The sequence below is a fragment of the Phascolarctos cinereus genome, unplaced genomic scaffold, assembly GCF_003287225.1.
Source record: "Phascolarctos cinereus isolate Bilbo 61053 unplaced genomic scaffold, phaCin_HiC Scaffold_3;HRSCAF=262, whole genome shotgun sequence".
NCBI classification, from domain to species: Eukaryota; Metazoa; Chordata; class Mammalia; order Diprotodontia; family Phascolarctidae; genus Phascolarctos; species Phascolarctos cinereus.
The window spans coordinates 161,442,303-161,469,499 of NW_027555736.1; the positions used below are offsets into that span (position 1 = coordinate 161,442,303).

The 27,197-nt window shown below is 36.6% G+C and overlaps 1 protein-coding gene across 4 annotated transcripts in view; it reads left to right on the forward strand.

Annotated features, from left to right (window-relative positions):
* The window catches only part of MYO5A (myosin VA), a 220,600-nt gene that overhangs the window by 172,496 nt on the left and 20,907 nt on the right, over positions 1-27,197 (forward strand). Inside the window, exons 26-34 of one of the 4 annotated variants that reach the window (XM_020980968.2) lie at positions 1,785-1,928; positions 2,212-2,265; positions 9,003-9,230; positions 12,389-12,489; positions 14,173-14,253; positions 16,096-16,294; positions 18,646-18,720; positions 20,983-21,076; positions 26,805-26,951. In XM_020980968.2, coding sequence (XP_020836627.1) covers positions 1,785-1,928; positions 2,212-2,265; positions 9,003-9,230; positions 12,389-12,489; positions 14,173-14,253; positions 16,096-16,294; positions 18,646-18,720; positions 20,983-21,076; positions 26,805-26,951 — 1,123 coding nt within the window. The remainder of the gene's footprint in view (positions 1-1,784; positions 1,929-2,211; positions 2,266-9,002; positions 9,231-12,388; positions 12,490-14,172; positions 14,254-16,095; positions 16,295-18,645; positions 18,721-20,982; positions 21,077-26,804; positions 26,952-27,197) is intronic. The other 3 variants (XM_020980986.2, XM_078151253.1, XM_078151254.1) reach the window with 3 other exon arrangements.

Genomic DNA, 27,197 nt, shown 5'->3' on the forward strand with positions numbered 1-27,197 from the left:
AAGTGGTTAATTCCTTGGCCTAGAATGGATGATGGCAGTCCTTGTAAATAAGCATAATGCTAAGCTTGTGTCATGTCCATGAAGTTGTGTCATTCCCCATAAAGACTGTAAAGAGTAAGTTATGTTACGGGGGGTGGGGGGGAAGAGAGGGGGAAACATCAAGGGCTCTCTGGAGTTTATAGTTGAACAGACTCATTATTGTGGATGGATAGAAAGAAAACCTAGGATGGTAAATGATGACCCAAACTCATGAAACAGTTGAATCAGAATTAATTATTTTTATCCCAAAAGAATTATCTGTATTATAAAAAGGCTTTTTAAGATTAACTGACATCAGGGATTTGTGTATAATTCTAGCTTCCATGACCCCAAACCCTGCCTCTCTTACTTGTCCAGTTTGGACTGAGCAAGAAGGACTTAGGAAAAGCTAGAGGCATGGTTACTTGTGAGTAAATGACACCTTGTCTGAAAATGCCCTGTGCTTGACTCAAGACTTTCCTGTCCAGAGCTCTTTATGTGGATTTCAGTGGAGCACATGGACTGTCAACATCCAATTGCCACTCAGTTGGTCCACTTTCTTTTCTGGTCAGGCATTTCTCTGATTACTTTTCTTTCTTTCTTTCTGGTTTTTTTTTTTTGCCATATTGCTAAAGCAGCTAGGTGGAACAGTAGATAGATTTCTGGAAGGAAGACCCAAGTTCATTTCCTCCCTTGGACACTTACTAGCCACGATACTCTGGGCAAGTCTCCTAACCTTTGTCTACCTCATTTTCCTCATATGTAAAATGGGGATAGTAATGGCACCTACCTTCCAGAGTCACTGTGAGATGAAATGAGACAAAGTTTGTAGAGTGCATTGCAAATCTTAAAGTCCTATATAAAGTTTAGCTAAGAATAAAAATTCTTAATTGATAGCATGTTGCAACCTACTCACATCCACTGTATACCCCTCCATTGCTCTTTGGGGGACCCTTAACTTTAATTCTTCAGATTGTGGTTTTCCATGACTTATACCTAGATACCCAAAGAGTAGAGTTGTTAAAAAGCTGGGGCTTACTGGATCACTTTGGTCATTTGATCTAAATAGTTACCTTTAGTGTTTCTTGTTTTGTTTTTAGTAGGAAAGTAAATTTATATAAAATATTTAAAGAAAATTTTACTTTTATATATACATATTTTATATATATGTATATACATATATATATGTATATACTACATATATATATACATATATAGATATATATAGATATATATATCTCCCCTCTCCACACCCCATTAAATCATTTCCCTTCTACATTAAGGGAAAAGATCTTAAAAACCAAAAACAACAAAAAACAAGAATAAGGAAAGAAAATATTTGATGGCCCCAAGATACATTGTTCCTTGTTAGCTTTTTCCTTCTCTTATCTTAGTTGTACTCATACTTTAGAGCGCACCTCAAAGGCCGCTCCCCCCGTGAAGTTTTCCCTGACCTGTATTGTTCTTTTATTCCTTCAGTAGACTATAAACTCCTGGAGGGGCAGAAACTCTCTTATCTAAACTGTTTCTTTACCACTGTGCTAGCCCAGTGCTTTGTAAATAGTAAGCACTTAAGAAATGCTGCTGAATTGTACACCTTTATTATTCCATTGATTTCTGTTATGTATACCTGAGTTTAGGAAGCAGTTTCTCTTGGGCATATTGAAAGATATGTTTTAGCTGGCTGATACAGTTTCTATTTTCCTTTTTCCTTTCAACAACTTTTCTCTTGATCCTCACTGATGATGACATGTTTTGTGGTATAGGAACCAAGTGAGAAGAAGGCACCTCTGGATATGTCCTTGTTCCTCAAGCTCCAGAAGAGGGTAACTGAATTGGAGCTGGAAAAGCAAGCCATGCAAGATGAACTGGACCGAAAGGAGGAGCAAGTGCTCCGAAGCAAGGCTAAGGTACTCACCGTTGGTTGACCAATGTCAACATTGCCCATCCAAACAAGCAGAGTAAACTCAATACGTTTGGATGCTTACCTGGATGTCTGTCATCTCCTTTTAGAGAAAGGTTTAAAAGGAATACAGTTACCCCCTCCCCCCAAATTAGTCACCAAACACCAGTCATAGAGATTGGTATAGAATTCTTGATAAATACCGAACTATGCCCTTCAGGATAAGTAAACATACCAAGAATTATGATTAAAGAGCAAAGAAAAGATTGTTTTATTTCATTTTCTCCTAGGAAGAAGAAAGACCTCAAATTAGGGGTGCTGAACTGGAATATGAATCACTCAAGGTAATTTTGACAGCTTTGAAAGCAAGAGGGAACTATTGCTAGATGAATAACAAAACTTTCTAGCTAGTTAACTAGCATTTATTAAATGCTTTCCATGAACCCAGGGCTGTGCTAAGTGGTAGAGGCACAAAGAAAGGTGAAGACATTCCATGGTTGTAAAGGAGCTTGCATTCTAATAAATAAATGGATACATACAAGATACAAGCAGAGAAAAAGAAAAGTGACCTTAGAGGGGCGGGAAAGGCCTCCTACAGAAGATGGCATTTGACTGAAGTTTTGAAGTTAGTGATTTTAAGAGGTGGAGGGGAGGAGGCAGAGTATTCAAGGCATGGAGAGCATTTAGTGTGAAGATTCTGTGACAGGAGGGGGAGTATTTGTGTTAGGATCAGAAAGAAGACTGATGGAGTTCAATCATAAAGTGTGTGGAGAGGAGTAAAACATAAGAAGATGGGAAAAGAAGAAAGGAGACAGATTATGAAAAGCTTTAAATGCTATGCAAAGGACTTTGTATTTGATGCTGGAGGCAATAGTGAACCAGGCAAGTTGTTTTGAGTAGGGGAATGACATGGTCACACTTGCACTTTAGGAAAATCGCTTGGGTAACTAAGTGAGGGATGAATGAGAATGGGCAGAGATTTAAGTCATGCGAATTAACTAAAAGGTTATTGTAATAGTCTGTGTGAAAAGTGATAAGGGCCTGATCTAACATAATCGCTGTGTAGAAGGAGACATATATGAGAGATGTTATGGAGGTAGAAACAACAAAACTTAGCAGTGGATTAGATTTGTGGTGTAAGAGTGAAGAGTCACGGATAACACCAAGGTTGTGAACCTAAGGATCCATTTGCATAGGGATGATGTGATAATTGAATCTATGGGAATTACTAAGATCACCAAAGAACATAATATAGAAGGAAAATAAGGCCTAGTACAGAGGTTTAGGGAGCATCTATGATTAGTGGGCATACTCTGGATGAAGATCCACCAAAAAAGACTGAGAAGGATTGGTAGGACAGGTAGGAGAAGAAGCAAAACCTAGTGAGGAGAGCATATCCAGAAGCGAGTGTCAGTTCACTGATACACATGTCAGGTGCTGAAGAAAGGTCAAGAAGAGTGAAGACTGAGAAAAGGTCATTAAATTTGGCAATTAAGAGGTCATCAGCAACTTTGGAGAGAACCACTTCAGTTGAATGAGATCAGAAGACAGATTAAAATGAGTTTAGAAATGAGATGGGAGAAGTGGAGGTACCTAGTATGGATAGATTTCTCACAGAGTTAGGAAGGGAGAAAAGATATAGAATGACAATAGCTATGGGTGGATCAAACAACAGGGTTTTTTTCTTTTTTCATGGAAAAGGGAGTCATGGGAGGGGTTGTAGGTGGTAGGGAAGGAGAAATGGGGAGAGATTCACAATTATAGATAGAGTAGGGATAATAGTGCAGGCAGTCTTACTGAAGGCAAGAAGGATTAGGATCAAGATTGTGTGGAATTGCCCTTGGCAATAAAGGCCAACTGTTAGCCTCTCCATTTGACTAGAGTGAAGGAGGAGATAGTTGGAGAAGATATCTGAGTGATATGAGATGAGAAGGGAAGAAGACACAACTCTTAGGAAATGGCTTTTTTTTTTTTTGGTGAGATACAAGGTCACATCCTTAACTGAGGGTAGAGGGAAAGAGCTACTCTGGAATGCTTAAAGAGAATGAGAATGTTTAGAAGAGTTTCTGTGGAAAGTGGAATAGAGTCAATTATGGAGAAATAAAAAGATTGCCTTGCTCTGATAAAGGGCCTAGCTGAGACTGAATAACACACATCTGTAATGGACCCATTCAATGCAGTTTTATGACTTCCTCCAAGTCTGTACATGTGAATAGGAACAAAGGAGATAGGTAGCATAATCAGGGGTTTGTTGAGGTGTGGTTAGCTATAGGCTGTGGGGCAAAGGATTTGAGAGTAGAGGGTTATGTAGAGTTGAACTGATCCACCCATGAGAAATTAGATGGGAAGGGAAGAGGGTGAAACCAGTTGTAGGGATGATTGAGAAAAAAGCAAAGGTAAAGAGGGGTTGGAGGTCATGGGGAGGATGAAAAACAGAAGGGTGAGGGGTCATAAGACACAGGGAAAGATGGAATGATAAGATTTTGATCAGATAAAGGAATTTTAAGTTTATGAATGTGAAAATGGAACATTTGTGGTAATAGCAAGATCAAGGGCACATCCATCTCTCTGGATAGTTGAAGTTCTGTGGAGAAATAGGTCATGAGAACTTAGTAGACTGAAGAAGTGGGAAGCTGGAGTATTTAAGGGAATATAATGGGTAGGTTGAAGTCCCTTAGTCTGAACGCAAGAGTTGGGGTGGAAGACAAAGACTGTGAGCTAGGCACTGAAATCTTTGAGAAAATGTTCTGGGGTTTTGCATTAGGGGATTAATTTGGATTGCACGAATCTCAAAGAAGTAGAGTTGGCTGAGTAATGGTGATAGAGTCTGGAAGTGACAATGGGGAGCAAGGTATATTCCCACCAAGATCAATGAGCCTGGGTCTATGAGAGAAAGTGTAGCCAGTACTAGAAAGGGTGGCTACAAAAGCTGTGTTGTCAGGGGAGCCAGGTCTCCATGAGTTCCTGAAAATGGATGGGTTAACAAAGGAAGACATTTAAGATAAGAAGTTTGTTAGTTATGAAATAGACATTCCAGAAGACATATCAGAAGGGATGGGTTAACATAGAATCAGACATTGGCAGGGTAAGGTTGAGATGGATGATTTATAGAGAAATCCCTTGTAAATATCCCTTTGCTCAATTCCTGAAACACCCAAGTGAGAGGAGCAACCCATATAAATGGAATCATATAAATTGCATAGGGAATAAAGCATTATATATGATTTGTTTGATATATTTACCATTTTAGTTCTTGAAATTTTATGTCCTTCAGTAAAATTACAGCAAAATCCATTTAAATTTAACCCTGGATAAAAAAAATTAAATTAGTTTTCTGTATTCCCTGTGGTTTCATTTAAATTGTATTCTCCACCTTACCTCATAAGGCTTTCAGCATTTAGTCTCCAAACTTTGCAGTTGCTATTCTTATGAGCCTGAATATCAAGGATATACTTAATTACGTATTCCTGCACATATGGATTAACTTTATTCTCCGTTCATGCAACTATTTGCCCCAATTTCTATGGAATCTGCTGTATCTATTGGTAATATGCACTTGCTACATATGATGCTACAGATCTGTCACTGCATGGACCCACTTGCCACAGGATATTGTGGTCTTATCACAAAGAGCTGCCACAGCATCATCCTCCCAGTCTATCTCATCTGAAATTCCTATCACTGGAGCCATCCCTTTAAGTTAGAAAAAAGTAGGGGTATCATTTAAAGAAGGCCACTGTTAGGATATACTTATTATCTCTTTCCTGATGGGATAGAGAGCTTAGTGGATATTCTTTTTGACCTTCTTTCATTAGTGTGTTTGTTAATGTATTAGATTAGGCAATTATTATTTTGGAATGTGTAGAAAGTCTGATTCTAAGGGGATGTCATTCAAGTCCCGACAAGTTTTTGGGAGGCATGAAACCCTGGGCTGTCCTGAGAGTTATGTAAGGCTATAGAATAGGCAGGAACCTGCAATGAAAACCAACAAGACAAATTTCATTGACCTCATAGTTTTACCTAGAACCACCCATCCCTTAATATGCATAGGAAAACAAATACTCCCAAGCATGTATACTGAATTATCACCCCTAAAAGTCATTTTGGGTGGATAAGCCAAAGTGCATGCCTAGTTTGTTCATAAGTTACAGTACATAGGAGTTTGGTAAGATGGGCTTGAATAGGCCAGGAGAACAGAGAATAGCAGATCTATATTATTCTAGCCCTAAGTGTCCTCTACATGTTTGATACGCACATGTATGTGTGTCAGACATGCATATGTACATATACATATATATATACACATACATATATGTGGTATATAAAGAAATTCTTTACAGCAGCCTAAAATGCAAAGCCTTTGTTAGTGTATTTGAACTTGAAACCCAGTGACATATGTTCCAGATTCTCTGTGAGAGTATAAAAATAACTTAAAATTCACTCACGTAACTCCATTGTTATGACTAACAAATGGGAAAAAAAAGTGGAGAGGTTATATTTTCTTAAAATAAGAAGTAGTCTTAATATAATGTATTAAATGTTTGTGATAGGAAGATCTAATCTCAGGATGGCTTCTCAAGCTTTAAGTATTTAAACTTTATGAAGAAATCTTATTTATGACACATGCTAAATGAAACACTATAAAGCTAGTACATCTTTAGATGCTTGTCTACCTCAGTGTTTCCAAACACCCTGTGGTTTGTGTATTGTAATCATAAAGATCTTTTTGATGTCACATTGTGCTGAATTTCCTCATTCTTCTGCCAATCTTTGAGTGGGAAAATTATGGCAAAGGGAAAGTTAGTAGTAACTATGCTGGGGTGAAGATAGATGTGTGTGTGTGTGTGTGTGAATATGTTTAAAATATAGTGAGGGAAGGAGATGAGGGATGAGAACGTTTAATTCATGAATGACTGATGAAGCAGTGCCTCCTTCCCTTCCACCTCCCCAACATGTCATGTTGTACCCCAACAACTTCACAGATTTACATGTGGTATGTTGCTGTAACACCACAGATAAATAGTTTGAGAGAAAACTGGTCTTTTGGTTGCTAACAGATACTCTGTGAAGGGTTCATGTAATTTTAAAGTTAAAGGGACATGACAACCTCTAATCCATCCTACACATAATGAAAGGAGTCCATACTATAATACATCTAATAAGGGGTCATTCATCCTTTACTTGAAAACCTCTAGTGAAAAGAAAACCATCACCTCCCAGCGTAGCACATTTTATTTTCACAGCATCTGAGATATTAAGTTTTTCCAGATGTTGAGCTTTAATTTACTTTTTTGCATCGTATCCTAATTTTTCCCAGTTTTCTCCTTTGAGGCCAAACTGAATGATTCTAAACTTCCACATGACAGATGTTTGAACATTGCTGTCATGTCTCTTCTCTAGACTAAGCATTCACAGATCCTTCACCATACAGGCTGCTCTTCTCTGGTTGTTCTTCATTTTATCAATGTCCTTCTTAAACTATTACACCAGAAATGAATATGATAGGTCAAGGTACAGTGGTACTATTACCTTCTTATTCTGTGAAGCTTAATCACATTAGCACTTTGGGCTCCCATGTTACACTGCTAACTCACATTGAGTTTGCCATCCACTAAAAACCCCAGAGCATCTTTAGACAAATGGATGCCTGTCTCCTTCACATTTTCCTTATAGAGATTTTTTTTAACCCAAGTGTAAGACTTAACATTTATCCCTGTTCAGTTTCATCATATTGGATTAAGCCTACAGAGCTGTGTTCTAGTCTATAGTAGTCTTTTTTAATTCTGTCATCCAGTGTGTAAGCTAACCCTTCTAGCTTTGTATCCTCTGCAAATTTGATAAGCATGCCACCTTTGCCTTATCAGAGGCATTGGTAATAATATTAAACAGCACCAAGCCATGCATAGATTCCTGTGGTGCTCCATTGGAGACCTTCTACCAAATTAACGTTGAACCATTAATGACTACTCTTTGAGTCCAGTCATTCAACCAGGTCAGTGGGTTCAAAAATTTCTCCTCTCCAAAGCACCTTATTAAAACTTTTACAGCCTTTCATCATCTCTTAACAACTTGAGGGCTATAACCAACTTCCTTTCCTTTCTGTCAATTAAAACTTGACCAGCCATACCTTTTTCTCCTCTAACTTCTTTTTGGACTTACTAGTTGTTTTATTTACCTTGCTTTACAGCTTCCTTTTCCTTTTTCTTCTGAATTCTTCTTCAGGCCTATATTTCTTAATGCTTTTTTTTCTTTCAGATTTTGCCCTTTTGAGTGATCTATCTCTCTTCTCCTTTAGTTCAAATTGCTCTCCAGTGTATTATTAAATGATCCCAAATTTCTCCTACTCAGATTCAATTCTCTGACCTTCTGCACAAATTTAGATCCCTCAAAATGACCTTCACAATTTTTCTCTTCATCTAGATCAATTCTTTATTTCTTCTTCTATAACCTTCTGTTACAGAAGCCAGAAGTTTTTGTCAGTTTCATGGAAGATATTTTTTGCTAGGCATTAAGTATAGATAGAGCCTAAACTTTTAAGTGTGTTGTTTTTCCACATCATTTTTTACCAAAGAGAACATGGGTAAATATTTCAAGGAGCTAACCATTTTGAATTTGTTAACTGGAAATAGCTTATTCAGCTTTATTTTTGGACTTTGGATAGAACCAAGAACCAGTCAATCTCTCTAGGGTTCCTCAGAGTGGGAACAATCCAGGGCTAGATTGAACACCCAAAGGTCACTATAGAACAGAGCAGGCTTTTCAGGTCTGTGCTCCAACCACACCCTGGGCAGGCAGGCCTGGAACATAGTTTCCAGTGGAATTTGGGTTATAGGCTATGAAGCAAACTGTTGTTCTCTTTACTCAGTGTACGACACCTTTAATTCCACCATATAGAGTTCCAGATAGACTAGAGAGAGGCACTTCCTCTTTAGAGTTCCAGATAGACTAGAGGGAGGCATTTCCTCTTTAGTCATTTGAGTATTACCATGGTGTTCTTTCACAACATAATTCTAATGTGCCAGCTTGAAGGCAGTATACAAACAATATGTGAATCTGAATGGCATGACTTTGTTTTATATAGCGTCAAGAACTGGAATCAGAAAATAAGAAATTAAAGAATGAGCTGAATGAGTTACGTAAAGCCCTCAGTGAAAAGGGTGCTCCGGAAGTGACTGCTCCAGGTGCTCCTGCCTACAGAGTCCTCATGGAGCAGCTGACTTCAATCAGTGAAGAACTGGATGTTAGAAAAGAGGAAGTCCTCATCCTGAGGTCTCAGCTGGTGAGCCAGAAAGAGGCTATTCAACCTAAGGTAAGTGTTAGTGGATAAGTATATTAGTCCTGGTCAACTTTTCCACCAAATCACAAAGAAAAAGAAATTGTCATGCCAATTCCCCTTCTTCCTATCTTTTGGAAGATGTATCTGAATATATTTGCTCATGGTTAGATCTTCTGTAGCCAAAACAGAGCAGGTGAAAAAAAAAGACATCTTTTGTTTTAATCTTAAGCTGGTCAGGGAACATATGAAATCCTAAATCCTATGGAAAGTTTCATAGAGCACACTTACAAGAAAAATCCTTTTAAAGTGGAGCCTTCTTTAGCTTTCTTACTTGAGGAAATTTTCATGTTAAAAATGTTGACATCAGTAGAATGACTCATAACCTTCTGTGGGAGGTATTAAAAATGAATTTTAAAATCTGTCACTTGGATATGATAATGGAATTCTCCATAGATCTTTTTATTGTTTTGCTTTTAAAGGTAATATTTGAAAATGAACAAGGGTTGAAACAGGAAGTCCCATTAGCAGTGTATTGCATAAATCTATATGAGAAGTGATTGTAAGCTCCTTGCAGGCAAGAACTATGGTGTCTGTAGGAAGTGTTTGATAAACGTGTGTTGAATGAAGAAAATAAAATGAATCAGTGTATGTGCCTTAACAAGTATATTAATCTAATATTCTAACTGGAAACTATGGCAGAAGAATCATTATCCAAAGCATTTAAGAAGCCTTTCTGCATATTTTACTGAAGCATCATATAAAGTAAAGTAAGCATAGTTCCTGACCCTAGGAGATCCTACTTAAGATGTAAAATGACTTGTGTGCTTAGGCATTATTGCTAGGAATTTTGATAGAGGTAATATTCTATCATGTGTTTGTAATACCTATAAGAATACATGATATTCTTTCTTGTGAATGGTATCTAGCACCAGTAATCAGCTTTGGTCCAGGAAATAACCTGTTCTAAAAATCAGAATTCTGACTATACAATTTTGAAAAAAAAATCCAAAAGATAAAGAAAGTAAACTCAGATTAAAAACAAAAACAAAACTTGTTTCTCAGACTTAGATTAAAAGGGTATAAAATATCTGTCTATGGGTTTTATTCTGTACAACTTCATTCAGTTCCTAGGAGAAATGTAATCATGGTCATTTTGCTTTTACTTTTGTCTGTTCTGAGAGTCATTGGTGGTATTTATTTGTAGAAGTAAGAGTTCATTTTCTTCTTTTATGCTTGCCAATTTGTGATTTCCAGGAGGACAAGGTAAAGGGTTTAAAATTTTTTTTTTAATATCTCTCTTTAATTCTCATTTTAGTTCACAAATACTTTTTATCATTTGAAATACATGTTCACTGGTTCAATTTATCAAAAGAGAAGATCTTCATAAGTCAAAAACTAATTTCTGATCAGCTCCCATTCCATAGTGAGAGTTTATGGAGAACTATGGGTAACAGAGTATTCCAGTTTACCACATAGATTATTTCCTCCACCACAGCACTGTGGACTTTTTTCTATCACTTGTAAATGCATGGTACTTAGTAGTCAATAAATGTTTCAGTAAACTGAATGCAAGTAGGAAACCCGCAGGACTGGGTATAGATTCTTAATCTGAGATATGTTCTATGAAAAATATATGCTCTTCTAACTTTTCAATTCCACCAGCTCTGCATTGGTTAGAAGCACAGCCTGGCCTGCCAGGCTTAAGTATTTCTCCAATACTGACATTGCCTTTCTGCTCACCCTCATGGCTATCACTACAGAAGCTCTTTCTGATGGAGATTATACAGTCATGGCTATTCAAATGTTAGTTGGATTCTACTTAGAACAACTTTTCCTGTTGTGTTCTGCTTTTTAAAAGTAAAAAATGTAGGCCAACTTTGATATCACAGTCTGCCAAGTAGGAGCTTCTAGAATAATATGAAATGGGTAATGTGCTTTCATTTAAGATTGAACATTTCTGTAGGCTTTTAAAAATTCATTCAAAGTGGTTGAAACATAATAGAAAGAAAAAAAACAATAATGGAGCCTTTTATTTTGTAGATTCAGTTAAATTGTTAATTCCTGTTTGTGCCAGGTCACTTTTCAGAATACACTCTTGATTTAAAGTGCATATGTATTCTGTAGAGGCAAGTCAATGATTCTCCATATAGGGATCATGACTGCTCTAATATATGTTAGGTGTTTGGGACTTCATTTCACTATCATTATTGGACTTAGAATAGCAATGGTAGAGGCCAAACAAGACAGGTGACCAATAAAATGTTGGTCATGGATAAAAGGACAAAGTCTAGACAGGTGGGTGTGATATCAAGGGAGTTTGGCAGCAGGTAACAGGCAACTATGTAGGCAGGCAGATTGGCATTAGGGATGTCCTAAGGTAGACAGATGATAGCTGACCCTGCTGATTAGAAAACGAATGACAAAGAGGGGATAGAAGTCTGATGGAGACAGGCAATAAGGCTTTGGTATCAGAGGGGTCTGGCAATAATAGGTGGTGGGGTTCAGGAACAAGTCTCTGGTTTTGCAGAAGATGATGAGAACAAGACAGAACCATAGCCCCACAGGAACTGTGAGTCCAACCAGTGTGCCAAGGTAGGACAAAGTTACTGGATTGGTGCATGAGACAGTCTTGGTCACAGGAGCAAAGCAAGAGTCTAGTTACTGCACTCAAGAATACAGGGTCAGAGTGGAACCGGTAGCAAGACTGACTTGCTATTGAGCTGTCTGATACATATAGATCCCTATATCTCAGTTTTGGGTGTCTGATGATAGATAGAGATAGCTATAGATATAAACATGTTCCTTGTCTAGGTGTTGGATTGGTTCTAGAGCAAGGGTTCTTAGCATGGGGTCCATAAGTTTATTTAAAAATATTTAATAACTATTATAATATAATTTCCTTTGTAATCCTATGTATTTTAACTTTATATGTTTACAAATGTTATTGTGAGAAGGGGTCCATAGGCTATACCAGACTGCCATAGAGGTTCATGACACACGAAAGATGGAAAAACCCCTAGCCTCAAGCCCAAAGCAGAGCACTGACACCAGAAAGATTGGCAGCAGAGATTTTGGAGGTTGCAGATTAGGAGCCAGTCCCTCAGTGTAGTCCTCTAAAAATAAAAAATTCCCCTACTTGAGAACCTCAAATTTTTTATTTCTCATGATGGAAATACTTTTCTCTGCTTCAGAATACAATGACAGATTCCACAATCCTCTTAGAAGATGTACAGAAAATGAAAGACAAAGGAGAAATAGCACAGGCATACATTGGACTGAAGGAAACAAACAGGTTAGTTTGGTTCTTTTATTTTGGCTTATTGAATCACTGTTTCACATTGTTTATATAGCAAATAATTTTTTGTCTATTATCTATTTATTTTGGACTAGATCCAACCTTTCTAAGTTATTCCCATTTAAAATTGAATCTGAAACATGTAGCAGCAGCATCAATCAATCAACAGGCATTTATTAAGTATATACTATGTGACAGGTACTGTGCTAGCTGCTGAGAATACAAATTCAAATAATTACCAACAAGGGCTCTTAGGAAAATCTTTGCCTGAAGGGGAGCATAGATTCTTAAATAATATTTGTATTTGAAATCACAGTAGCAGGTTGTTAATTGTTATGTTTCCATTGTTAAGTATTTGTTATTTTTAAAGATTTTGAGGAGTAGCTAAAGTTGTAAGTAGCTTCAAGTCATTACCAAAATTTAGAACATGTTGATTGGAAGGGGTAAAGGCCTTGTTCTACATCCATTCTTGACTCATGTTTCATTAGTGGCCTTACCTGACTGCTTAGAGTAAGTCAGTCATGACCAAGGTCAAGGACTTTTTTCTCCCTCTACTGGTCTAAGCAAGGCTGAGAAAATCCTGACTCCAATTTTATCTTTGGAAGCCTACACGGAGGGTGTGTGTGTGTGTGTGTGTGTGTGTGTGTGTGTGTGTGTGTGTGTGTGTGGACAGTGGTAGAGGAAACTCTGCCACCAAGAAGTTAATAATACCTTGCTCACTTTCGTTAGGCTCTCTGTAGCTCATAAAATCACAAGAAAAAGGGCCAATGCTAGGATTCCTTCACAACCTCATAAAACTTGAAATAAAGGACCATGAACTTAGCCATATGCCAAAACTTTCCACAGCTACAAGGTTCCCTCAGTTACACCATGAACCATCTTGAAAGGACAGGCAGCACTATAACTATGTTACAAATTTATGCTTCCAGAATGTTGTAGTGTGGCACTTTTAGAATTCCCGGTAGGCTATACAGGATATCAGGAGATACATAGGTATGCATATCAAAGACTGGAAGAATGCTGCTATGCATAAGTACCATTGTACCTTTATACATTCTTTCAACCTCATAATTTGATTATAGTGACTAAAATTTGTAGTTAATCCATGTGTATGCTTGCATGTACAAACCACATGCTTTCCCCATCCCATTCCTGCACAAATTTTGAGGCAGTTCTTCATGATTACAGTTCCCATTGAGGAAATGAAAGCAGTTCATTCATCCCAGGAATTCATGCTACAGTCACAGGCTACCACTCCTGCTGAAGCTCTCTTTCTTTGCAGCCAATCTCTCTAATATTGTGTGCCGCATATAATTTCTCTTGTACTCAGAAACTCAGAGTCTACCTTTTTCTTATATTCTGCTGTTTCTTATTCATATCATGATTATCTCATAAAGAAGAAAAGCAGAAAGGACTGTTTTTATGTAATATCTTTATAATTTTCCCTATTTTGCATATGATGTATTTTCCCCTGTTTTGCATATGATTTGTCTGTTTTTAAAACCAGTTTAAATAACCAAGCTAATATGTGTAGTAACTTTGTCATCTGTGGTCAATACAATATGCCAATCCCAATAATGAATGTTAGATAATATTTGCTATTCTTGTGCTTCATATGCCATCATCTCATTACCATCATGTATCCCTTTTGTGTTTTCCATTTTTCATTTGGCTTGGAAGACCATTCCCTATGGATTGCCATGAGCTGAATGAGGATGAAGAGCTGTGGCTGGTTTATGAAGGGTTAAAACAAGCCAACAGGTTATGTGTGTTGCCTCACAGTGGAATGTTCATCACTTCCTGTTTTCTTACTAACAAACAGTGGCCTCTTTAACCGCTGGCTCTTTCATGCACTAACTATGTTCATAGGCAAAGCATAACACAGTATCAGACATGTACATAGCACTTCTCATGTGGTGCTGTTAAAAGAAGAGACTGAGACACTTGTGAATATAGATGTCATTTCCTATCCCTGGGAATGAGACCAAATTACCTCATTGCTGATTGAATCAATAAAAAAAACAAACAGTAAGGTGTTGGCAAGATAGGTCTAAGTTACTATGCCTACAGTACTTATCTTCTAACTACCTGTAACATGGAAGCTGTTTAGTATTTGCAACTACAAATTATGAAATTATGAATTATAATCATGAAATCTAAAATGCTCACCACATAGAATTAACCCTTCAAATATGACACACCGAGCCCATGTATATTTGAGGAGAAAACAATTAACATTCAAAAAAGCAGGTTTTCAAAACAAATACAAATTTTATCTTGGTAGTGATAGTTATAAGAGGAAATTTGTAAAAAAATACTCTATCTTAAGAAAATATATATATTCTATATATTTTTTTTAATGCTGCTGCTCAAATGCTATTTTGTTTTATTCTAATTATGAAACTGTAAATAACTATAGAATGTGATGGTTTAAAATTCTCATTCAATTTTTGTAGTCTCCAAAAGTATCAAATATTTTAATATGCTATTATTAATCAGACTATAGTAACCTTAATAACTACTGTGACTATAGGGGATGCTTTTAACCTAATAATACCTTTCCTTTCATTTGTTAATTAATTCCTAACCATAGTCTTGTTTCTTATATTTGCAAAAATATAGAAATGTAATAATTGGGGATGGGGGAATAATAAAAGCAATGTGCTATCCCTTCTTCTGTCTTAATGCTCTAACTATAGGAGTTTAAACAAAGATGACGGTTTGTTTGACTGTACAAGTGTCTATTTGTTTGCTCTATGACACATTAGCTCCTTTATTGATATTTCTAATATTTATACCTTCACGTTGTCTCTAGTAAGGGGTAGGAAATGTGATTGACATGTGTGGCTCTCTCTGCATCTGGTGAACAAATCTAAAAATGAGGACATATTTCAGAAGTACCTACTTTGATTTGTGTTTCTTGAGATTGACGGGTTCCTGTTCCTGAAGTCACTGTCCTTTGGAAATGAGAGATAATTTAGGGAAACAAAAAAGTAAAATGGGACACCAAATCCAAGTTTCATTTTGAGTGATCATTTATCAAACACTTAAATGCATATTTAATCATCCAGATACCACCCCCCCCACTAGTATTTAGGAGTTTGTAGATTTTTTTCTCTATTGAGGCAATGTTGGGCTTTGAAAAAAAATTATTTTTTCCCAAAAGTCCTTATTTTATTAATACAGATGCCAAGATTTATGTCTCCCAAAATTTAAAAAAATAAAGAAAAAGATTTATGCCCCATAAGCCAATTTGTTTTATTGACTTTTCACAGTTCTTAGTACTCTTTGTCTAATATGCTAATGCCTTTAAAAAGAACTAGAATGTGTAAGTTTTTCAGACTTTTCTACAACGTATTTGCAGTATTGAAAAACATTCACTATTTTAGTTTGATAATATCTATCAAAGCATCGGTCTCCTTTCTGGTCACTGTTTTAGGTTTCTTGAGTTTGATCTAGTCAGAAGGCACACTGAATCACTTAGAGTCTTTGCTTTTTCCTCCCCTTTCACAAATCAATAATTGAATATTATCCCGAGCATGAACTAAGCAATAAACAAATGAATAAGAAGAATAAGCTTCTTTTCCCTTATTGACTATATAGACTCTTGGAATCACAACTCCAGTCCCAGAAAAAGAGCCATGACAATGAAACAGAGGCATTGAGGGGTGAGATCCAGAGTCTAAAGGAGGAGAATAATCGCCAGCAGCAGCTGTTGGCCCAGAACCTGCAGTTACCGCCTGAGGCCCGCATTGAAGCCAGCCTGCAGCATGAGATTACCCGGCTGACCAATGAGAATTTGGTAAGGCACCCACTTTGGTCTGTACCAGTAGTCTGGGGCTACTTCAGTTCTTCAAATCAGACAATGCTTTATCTTGCTGTGAATATTTTGTGGGCACAAACTCTTACTATTTCACTTTAGAAGTCATGTAGTATGTATGATGGTAAAATATTACTAAATTGGAGCATTAGGAATGAAAAATGCTTGCTCAGTGGTTCTATGTGTCCTGTAACTCACTGATACTTGAAGTGATTATTTATGGTTTTGAGAGGCAGGAAATTGGCCACACCTGACAAAGCACTCTAGACTTAATTTATTATATGCATTCAATTTCTGCTGTATTCTCTAACTGAAAGGCGCATGAGCAAAATGGATTTAGAGCTGGAAGGGACTTATTGGTTGTCCTATCAAAGGAGATTCTGTACCATGTTGTATGACTGCTGTCATCTGACAGTATGACAAGCTTTTAATTCCCTTTGCCCTTGGAGTAGCCACCTGTCAACACCACTAGTGATAAGATGAAGTAAGGATTAAGATCCAAGCTGAGCTAAGAAATTGAGAATATTCATTTTTCATTCAGCTAGAGAGTGGAAATCTCCATCATGGTCCACAGTGCAAAGCACTTAAGTCAGATATTCTTAACATGGGGTCAGTGAATTTATTTTATTTAATATTTTGATAACTGTATTTCAAAATAATTGGTTTCATTTGTGATCCCATGTATTTTATACATTTAACAGCATTATTCTGAGAAGGGGTTTATAAGCCCAGACTGTAAAAGGAGCCCATAAAACACAAAAAAGTCAATTATAACTGAGTAAATCTCTTTAAGAAATATATTTTTTAAAAAAATTATAATTAAATAAATCTCTTTAAGAAATATTAATATTCATGAATTTATCACATTCTTGAGGAAAATTTTTTTTTTTTTGGCAAGGCAACTGGGGTTAAGTGACTTGCCCAGAGTCATATAGCTGGTAAGTGTTGTATGTCTGAGACTGAATTTGAACTCACATTATGTTAACTCCAGGGCTGGTGCTCTATCCACTGCACTACCTAGCTGCCCCAAAAAATGTTTTAAAGCGATGTTTCAGTGAAGTGAACCCCCCTTGCCTGGTTCTGAGCAATAAAATGGAACCTAAATTCTTGCCTTTTAAATAGTTGTCGGGGCGGCTAGGTGGCGCAGTGGATAGAGCACCGGCCCTGAAGTCAGGAGTACCTGAGTTCAAATCCGACCTCAGACCAAACACTTGACACTTACTAGCTGTGTGACCCTGGGCAAGTCACTTAACCCCAATTGCCTTAAAAAAAAGTTAAAAAAAATAGTTGTCCTTTTCAGTGTCACCATAACATTTGTAAAATGTTTATCTTTTTTAAAAGTATATTACCATAAAGTAATGAAGTAATATGTGGCTTATGGATAAATATCATTATATTATAAATAACTTTGTTTATTCACTTGTTGCTCAAACACTTCTTTGATTAATAGCAAGCTACTTTTTCAGAGGGAAAGCTTACTTGCTTTCAGAGGGATTAACCTAAATCACAGATCTAAATTATTAAGGCTTTACTTTTTGGCACGAGGGCTCAGTGTCTAGGTCAACTGTGTTCTTCTCTTTATGTAACTTATTAGATAACAGAAATCAGAATATAAACAAATTAGAATGCTCAAAATTATTATTCTCCATGCCAGAGCAGTACTGAGACACTGGTGGTTCCTGAGCTTGTTTATGCCTCCCAAGGGCTCCCTCCATGAACTGCCTGGGCCTTCGGCTTTGATGAACAGAGCCCTCAAGTCACTCCCACATTACTTAACTCTTTCCCAGAAGAGAACTGTGAGGGAGAACATTGCCACTGCTCCTTGCCACCTTGTCTAACCTGGTCCAGAAGAGGCATCATTGCAGTTATCTTTCATCCCCAGTAGGTGAAGGCTGTGCCCAGGCCTGCTGCTACTGTGGACGGGAGAGGGAAGACAGGTGACTTACTGGTCCCTGCTACCCATTGGAAAAACATGATCCTAGCCCTAGCCTGTTTTTAATCCTTCAGTATTTACCACTCCCCATCCATTTATATATATGTGTGTGTGTGAGTGTGTGTGTGTGTGTATGTGTGTGTGTGTGCGTGTGTGTGTGTGTAAATGTACACACACATATAAGTTAATATATTTAGTACATTTGATGAATCTTACTACTGCTAATCAGAATAACTATAGTTGTTAAGAGGACCATTGGCTTATAGCAAATAGCAAATATTGTCTTTTGAGAATGTGAGGTTTCAGTACTTTCGTTTTAAAATAATTTTAAGTTGCTTTTGGTTAGATATTAAGGTCCCCCAAAGATAAAAGCAAACATCAATTGTGCCTATTTTTTCAGTATTTTGAGGAATTATATGCAGATGACCCTAAGGACTATCAATCATATCGGATTTCACTTTACAAACGGATGATTGTATGTAAATCCCACAGATTGTGTTTTTCTGTTGTCTTGTTGCTACTTCTGGATTGCTAACAGAACAGCAGGCTTGCTGCCCACCCCCAAGGAAATCCTCTTCAGACAGTCTCACAAACCTATTTTCCCCCACAGCTTTCTCTTAGCAAGTGGCATCACGTCTATCTGTTATATGTCATTTTTAGTGTTTGCTTTGTTATTAACCCTAGTCTTTACAATGTGATGGAAGCAAAGTTTGACTTGAAAAAGAAAATAAAATCTGAAATGTACATCTGAACTCCTTCAAATTTTAGAAAATACTTATTTTGAGAAATGAATCTGATGTCTAAATTCACTTTTGGCCAAAAAGTTACTCTTCCTACAGCTTTCTCAATAACTCCATACATCCTTGACTCCCCTTCTTTTGGCTTTTCCCAGAAGTTCTTCCTTTACATTTTCTTCTTAACTAAGTGAAAAATAACATCTCCATTGATTCTTATGTGTAAATTAGTTATAATTAGAATCAAGGGGCAGCTAGGTGGCGCAGTGGATAGAGCACCGGCCCTGAAGTCAGGCGGACCTGAGTTCAAATCCGGTCTCAGACACATAACACTCAGTAGTTGTGTGACTCTGGGCAAGTCACTTAACCCCAATTGCCCTCACAAAAAAAAAAAAGAATCAAGGCCTTTGGTTCTTTGTCTATTATTTTTTAATCTTTTTTTCTCTTTCATATGACACTGGTTTTCTTTCCTTGCATGTAGTCCATCTTTTAGAACGCTTCCTGAAGAGTTTGACATGTGTTCTCCAAGCTCCACAGGGTTTTCAACTTTACTGAAAGTAAATTACCCAGAGAACTTTTTTTTCCTTATTTTTGGACCCTAACCTTGAAGGGTTTGTGGATAGGAAAAAGCCAAACAAGGGAGAGACACAGAGAAACAAGCAGGGAATAGAATGGGTAACGGTGAGAAAATCTCCCTCTGTCCTTGGGAAAGCATGGGGTTGAGGATGGGGTGGAATCACTGCAAGACAGCCTCGCAGACGGCTCTGTTCCTACATCTGGGATGGCCACTGGCCATCTCTGAGATTCTATCCCTGGCTCCTTAGTGTTTGCCTTTCTCTGAGACGTGCTAATACCTGAAGGCCCTCAGCTCAACCCACAATGGCAGAACTCAGCATAGAAAGCCCAGCTATGATGCTGCTCCAATTCTGACTTATCTTCCAAGGCACAGTCTTTTGTCCTCTGCCTGCTTTTCTATTTCTCATTTGCTTGGCTTTTCCTTATCATGAGTCCCCTTAAGGTCAAGGTATAAGGGGGAAAAAAAAAGGACTCTTGGTAGTTTGTCCTTTTGTAAAGTCTGAAACCCACTAGAGCTTAGCAATACCCAGAAAAAGGGCTTATCTTAAGCCCACAGTTAGCTCTGCCTCCATTTCCTTTTGCTCTATGTCCAAGCCTTTTTGGAGGAATTTCAAAAGGTGGGCTGCATATGAAATATTATGAGTTATGTCTGTTTTATTTATTGCAAAATGAGTTTATATTACAGTAAATGTTATGGCTGTGATAAGATAGAACTGGACTGATGATTTCACTGGCATAAGAAACTCTCTTTACCAGTGCAGTTCAGTACCATCTCTGCCACTGAGAGTAGCAGAGATTTGCCCAGGGTCACCCAGCCCATCCGGCTGTGACACCCTTTCTTTAACCTACACTTTGCCACTTTGAACACTTCTGAACTCAATCAGAAGAGTTCTTCACCATTTTTTTAATTATGCTTATTTCTTTCTCTTAAGTTTTAGCTCTCAAATAATTTCTGACATTTCCCGAGGGTGGTTCCTACCTTCTTTCATGTGTTGAATGAAAAGAGAACACATCTAAGAAGCTCCATCTTTCTTTAAAACTTCCCCATAGACTCTTACTTGTACTTTTAGAGAAACTGATTTTCATTCTTCTCTTTGGAACATGGTCAAATGTGATAACAGTACATCTTTTTGTTATCATGCTACTACTGTTGTATCTGCACCTACTTAAAATGCTATCATTTCAGGCCTTGTTTTCATCATGCTGCCTAAGGTTTGAATGCCCAAAGTGTTTATGAAGTTTGGCTTTTATTGTCTTAAGAATTTTACAGGCTTGCCAGCGTTAGCCAGGTGGGGAGCGCCACCATCCAACCTTTCAGGAGCCTCCCCTCATTTTTTGTATAACTAACAATTGCTATTTCTGTGACTTATTGTACCTTCTCCCTTCATGTATATTCCTCATCCCTTGTCTTTCATTTTGATCATTAGGATTTGATGGAACAACTTGAAAAACAGGACAAGACTGTCCGGAAATTGAAGAAACAGCTGAAAGTATTTGCTAAAAAAATTGGAGAACTGGAAGGTATTACTTTTATGAATATTTGCTCCAAAGCAAAATACTTGCTTTTATGAATATTGCTAATCTCTGGGTTGTTTTTTTCCCCCTTCAGTTTATGGTAAGATACAGAATGTCATATGCTTAACATAGCAACAAAACAATCTACAGGAGGCAGTTAGTGAATGAATAGGAACTACTCCTCAAAAAGTTACATCTTGTCCTATCGTAATTTACAGAGGGTGCTAATTAGTTGCTGGGTCAGCTAGGTGGCATGGTGAATAGAGCACTGGGCTTGGAATCAGGAAGACATCATCATGAGTTCAAGTACAGTGATCCAGGGCAAGTCCCTTAACTCCGTTTGCCTTGGTTCCTCATCTATAAAATGAGTTGGAGAAGGAAATGGCAAACCACTCTAGTATCTCTGTCAAGAAAACTCCAAATGGGGTCACAGATAATTGAACACAACTGAAAAACCACTTAACAACAATCACTTGCCAAAATACTAACATTACTAAAAATAACTCTTATTTGTGTAATATTTTAATGTTTATAAAACACTTTTCTGAGAAAACCCTATTAGACTAATAGCACAAATATTATTTCCGTGTTTCCAATATGGAAATTAAGGCGCAGAGTTAAATGACTTGCCTACACTCACAAAACTTAAATATGTAAGACCTGGAATTTAAACCTTGGACTCCTAACTACAAGTCCAGATTCATGAAGTGAAACTAGAAGTGATGATTTAGATGGTTTATACCACCCAAGTGACTGTTGGCCTCAGAATGGTTATGTTGGGTGGCCATGACTTCTAATGATTGAAACTTGAATTAGGATTTCTTGGAGTTATCTTCAGGAGTGCCTTCAAACCACACAAGAAAAGCAATCACATTAATTGAGTTGTTTTTCTTTTCTTTTAGAAACAAATGTGAAATGAGTCTTGTTCATCCACCTTATTCACTAGCTATAGTTCTGGATGACTTTTGGCTATTTGCAAAAATTATTTTTACCTTCAAAGAAAAAGTCTTACCATCATTTAGGATATTTTAAAAAATCACTTGTATGTTTATGTATCCCTAACACATGAAATCTCCAAGATATAATCATTCTTTGTGTAATCTTGTGAAAATAGTCTGTTTCACACAATGTACATCATTCTTCAAAAACACAAGACCTCTAAGCAAGTTAGGAAATGGACTCTATCTGCTTCTGACAAATCAAGTTAGACTTTTAGTGACCACTAATGATATACTTAAACATGCCTGTAGAAATCTATAAAACTAAGAAGTCAATAATAGCATCCAAAAGCCTACCTACTTACAATGTCAATTTGGTGTCTTTTTTCAGAATTGAAGAGACAGGTGAGAATAGGATTTCTAAATCTTATGAGATGCTAATCATTTTTGAGTACTGTTAAGTATGAGTCATCAGTTTGATTTCCCGCCCTGTACATAGGTATACATACACATGGCACTCAAATAGGCAGTGCATAGATTAGAAATAAAATGAGGCATTTATAACTACTGTTAAGGAATGCATCAGATGACATTTTTATGCAGGGTAAAATAAAGAGGAGAGATTTGTTATTAGAGGCCATCTTTGGTGAGAGCCTATGGTGAGCTGCCAAGAGGGCTGTACTTAGAAGAATCATAGAACTTGGGTTCTAATCCCAGCTTTGACATTTACCAGCTGAGTAACCATTACTGTCGCAGTCTTTCTGAGCCTCAGTTTCTTTAACGGTAAAACAGAGGTAATATTTGTATTACATCCTTCACAGAGGTATTGTGAGGCATACATTTTTTAAACATTAAAGCGTGGTTTGAAATATGAATCATTATTTTGATCATTATTTAAGGAGATTTGGACACGTATTTATAAGTTGCTTTTTCAGAAAAGGAGAGAGTGAATCAAACATGGCAAAAAAAAAACCAAGTTGTCTCTGCCACCTCTTTACTTTTGCTAAAAAAAAAATAAGAAATTTAGAAAATTCCCCAAAATAAAGAATTTTTAGAGTTTCAATGGGATCTTTTAGAACCCAGAACCTTGGAGTTATGAGAATTTTCCCTTTTTTAGTTCATTTAAGTGACAGTGATGTAAAATAGACACTATTTTGCAATTAAAATATTAAAGAAGACTATATTGTATTTAACACCAGTAAACTTGTGTGCATTTGGTCTTATATTAGATTCAGAGTTTGAAGGGATCTTGGAAATTATCTAATCCAACTCCCTTTATTTTTTGCCCCCAATTATGTGTTCATTGAGCATGGGGAGAAAAGAAAGTCTTGCAGTGATTCTATCAATGGCTCTTAGAGTAAAAATTTTTTAAACTTTTTTTTTTGTCAAATAGCTTGGCTTGAAAACAAAACCTACTTTCTGCAAATACATGGCAGAAATATGTTTAGTAGGGGGAGCAACATAGTAGCTTATTTCTGTACTTCCTTCAGCAGTCTCATGTGCAACGTTGTTTAACTGCTGTTGCAACACAGGAGATAGAACTCCTGCTCTCATTTCCATAGGTCTTGTAAAAATAGTAACAAGAAAAAAGTTGCATTTTTTTTCCTATCCCACCATTACATTTTTACTGATGCATTTTGGTCTTGCATTGTAAACATTTACAGATTAGTCCCTCTTCATGAGAAGTTTCTTGTAACAATGTAAAACAATTAAGTATAACTAATAATACAGTGACATCACTTGAAAGTACATACAACATTTCACATTCTGGAAAACAATTTGGAATTTTACACAAACTGTCTCTAAGCAGTATGTGCCCTTTGATCCACCTATACTACTGCTTGGCCTATACCCCAAAGAGACCTAAGAAAGAGGAAAAAGGCCTTTCTGCACAAAAAATATTTATTGTTGCTCTTTGCGGTGGCAAAAAATGAAATGCTAATGGGATGTTTGTCAATGGAGGAATGGCCAATTCTCTTCATCATGTAGTTAAAGATACTGAGATCCAAAGAGGGGTACCAACTTGTTCAACATCACACAGGTAGTAAGTGGCAGGGAGGATTTTAATCCTGTCTTCTTTCTACTGCACCTTAAACACACACACACACGCACACACGCACATACACGCACACACACACACACACACAGCATAGTTGTAGATATTTCAAATTTTTATCTCATTTTTAAATCTGGAAATGGGTTTGTGATTTTAAAAAATATTTTCTGTATCATAATGTAAATAAAATCATAGCATTTTAGAGCTGGAATGGACATTAGTGAATATCTAATCAAGAACCAGACAAGGAATATGAAGTGAAGTTACTTGTCCAACACCATATGGATTATTAGTGGCCATGTTTGTGTAAAATCTAGGTCTTCTAACTTCTGATTTGATTTTTTTTAACACTACAATGATTTAGTATCTTTCCATTATAAGGAGTTCTTCTGCATGACAGCAGTTTCAGTTCAACCTCAAGTTCACCCTTTCATTGCTTGAAGTGTGTGGGAGTGGCAGGGGCAAAGACGGAAAAGTGGAAAGGGTTATGTAGGTCTTTAATTAGAGAAATGAGGGAGTGGAATATTTTTCCACTTCATGTTTTTCTGTAGTTATTTTAAACAGAATTTCTCTCTCTTCCTGCTGTGTTTTGTTGGTAATATACAGAAATGCTGGTAATCTTTGTGGGTTTATCTCCTTTATATTTTGTTTCATTAATTTTATGATAAAAAATATACTTAAATATACAGCTACTAATATCAGGGACTTAAATTTGTTCTGATCTTTATGAATATACTCTTATGTGTATAAATAGAATTTTTTTTCAGTTATACTCTTGTGTATATAGTATGCTTGATCTTTTTTTCCTTTTACATTTTTACAATAAATATACCTTTCCATTGTTCCATATGCTGTTTACTCCAGCTAACATTTATGTAAGGTAATAGGTGCTGAGGATATAACTATTTGTATTTGTCATTTTATGTGGTGAAATACTGCTCCATTGTATTGCTACACTATGATCTTTTTATACATTTTCTAAACATTGGGTAGTTAGATGATTTCCTGAGTTTTGGTATTATATATAACAAAGCCATGAACACCTTTGTACAAATAGTTACTTTTTCCTTCTTAATCACTTATTTGAAATACAGTCCTATTAATGGGATTAGTGAGACATGGCTAATTTTATGAGGGAATAGTTTATCCACAGGCATAAATGGTTCATTATCAGGAAGAAGGATTGCTTTCATTTTCCTAAACACAAGTGGAATGTTGTACTTCTTTAACTCTACTTGAAACCCTGTACCTTCCTAAAGACAATTGATATTCTATTTCACTTATTTGAGAGGGTTATATAAATCAATGACACTATTGACCTAACTTCTTCCATATTTTATCTGTGTGTGAATGTCATTCTTAAGATATGAAAAGATAATGCCTTCTGAATTGTTTTTTAATAAAAGAAAAAAAATGTTTCTAGAGATTTTTTTTTTGGGTGAGGCAATCAGAGTTAAATAACTTGCCCAGAGTCACATAGCTAGTAAGTATTATGTGTCTGAGGCTAATTTGAACTCGGGTCCTCCTGACTCCAGGGCTAGTGCTCTACCTACTGTTCCACCTAGCTGATCCTTAGAGATTTGACTAAATGAAAATGAAATTGCTTTTTAGAACATAAGTTCCCATCATCATGGTGTGGTGGAAAACATACTCCATTTGGAATTAAGGGCCCTAGGTTCAAATTTTGACTCTGCTAGCTACCTTTTGTGACCCTGGGCAAGTCACTTAATCTCTCTGAATCTGGGTTTCCTTATCTATAAAATGAGCGAGTTGGAATAGATGGACTTAAAATGTTTTTCTGGCTCTAAATCAGTGATGATATATTCTTGGGTAATCAAAAAGAATCGTTCTTAATGATTTTCCTTTGATTCCTCTGCCTGATCTATTTCCTCTTCAAAATGAAGTAAATGGTGATTTCTTTCAGTAAAAGTAATGGGCAGAAAAGAGGGATTTGTTTTTTTAGTCTTAGTACCAAGTACTGTCCCCTCTAAAAATGTAGCCATATTTTCCTCTTCACTTACCTTAAAGTACATTATAAGCTCTTTCAAGGCTCTTATGTCTGGTATCTGAATAAAAATCAGGAATAACTCATAAAGGACTCAACTAATGGGGTTTCCTCTTATAAGAGGGATTCTTAATATGGACCCCTTTCATATGGACCTCTCAGAATAATGATTTTAAATGCATAAAATGAAATACATAGGATTATGAAGGAAACCAATTTTGTTGAAGTATAGCTATCAAAATATTTTTTAAAAACAAATTCATACTGAAGCATACTATTTTCACTTTCATTTTAAAAATCTAATCTTCTTGTACAAAATGACTAATATGGAAATGTTTTACATGATGTATAACCTGTATCACATGTAGAACCTATTATCAGATTGCTTACTGTCTCAGGGTGGGAAAAGGCAGGGAGGGAGGGAGGGATAGAATTTGGAACTCAAAACTTAAAAAAAAAACCCAAATGTTAAGAATAATTTTTTAACATGTAATTGGGGAAAAATAAATTTTTTTACAGATGACATGGTTGTTGGCTTTTATAGAAAACATTTAGAATTAAAATTGGTTTCTAGAGGTCACAATTTTTTTTTAATGACTTGATTATGATTCTCTAGTTTTATGAGAAAAGGATGAGATAAGTACTGTTTTGAGCTGTTGAGTATAGACGTCTTTTATTTCTGTTTCATGGTTCTACGTTGGATATATATGCATTTTTCTTGTTTTACTCCTGAAGTGGGGCAGATGGAGAACATATCTCCTGGGCAGATCATTGATGAACCTATCCGTCCAGTGAACATACCCAGGAAGGAAAAGGATTTCCAGGGAATGTTGGAATATAAGAAGGATGATGAGCAAAAACTTGTCAAGAATCTCATCCTGGGCAAGTATATTTTACATGAAACAACAGCTTACTTGATCAACCTGGATTAATACCCCTGTACCTTTGAGACTGCTATCTAGCTTCAAGGAAGGGCCAACCTCCTTTGAAAATGTCCTCCTTAGGTCCGAACACCTACAGGTTGAGGTTATTACATGATGATTAGGATTGAACACAAGATTTCACTTTTTGCTGCTTATCAGTAGCATTGGTTCGTTTTTCTTTTGACTACCACGTGTGATTAGAGTC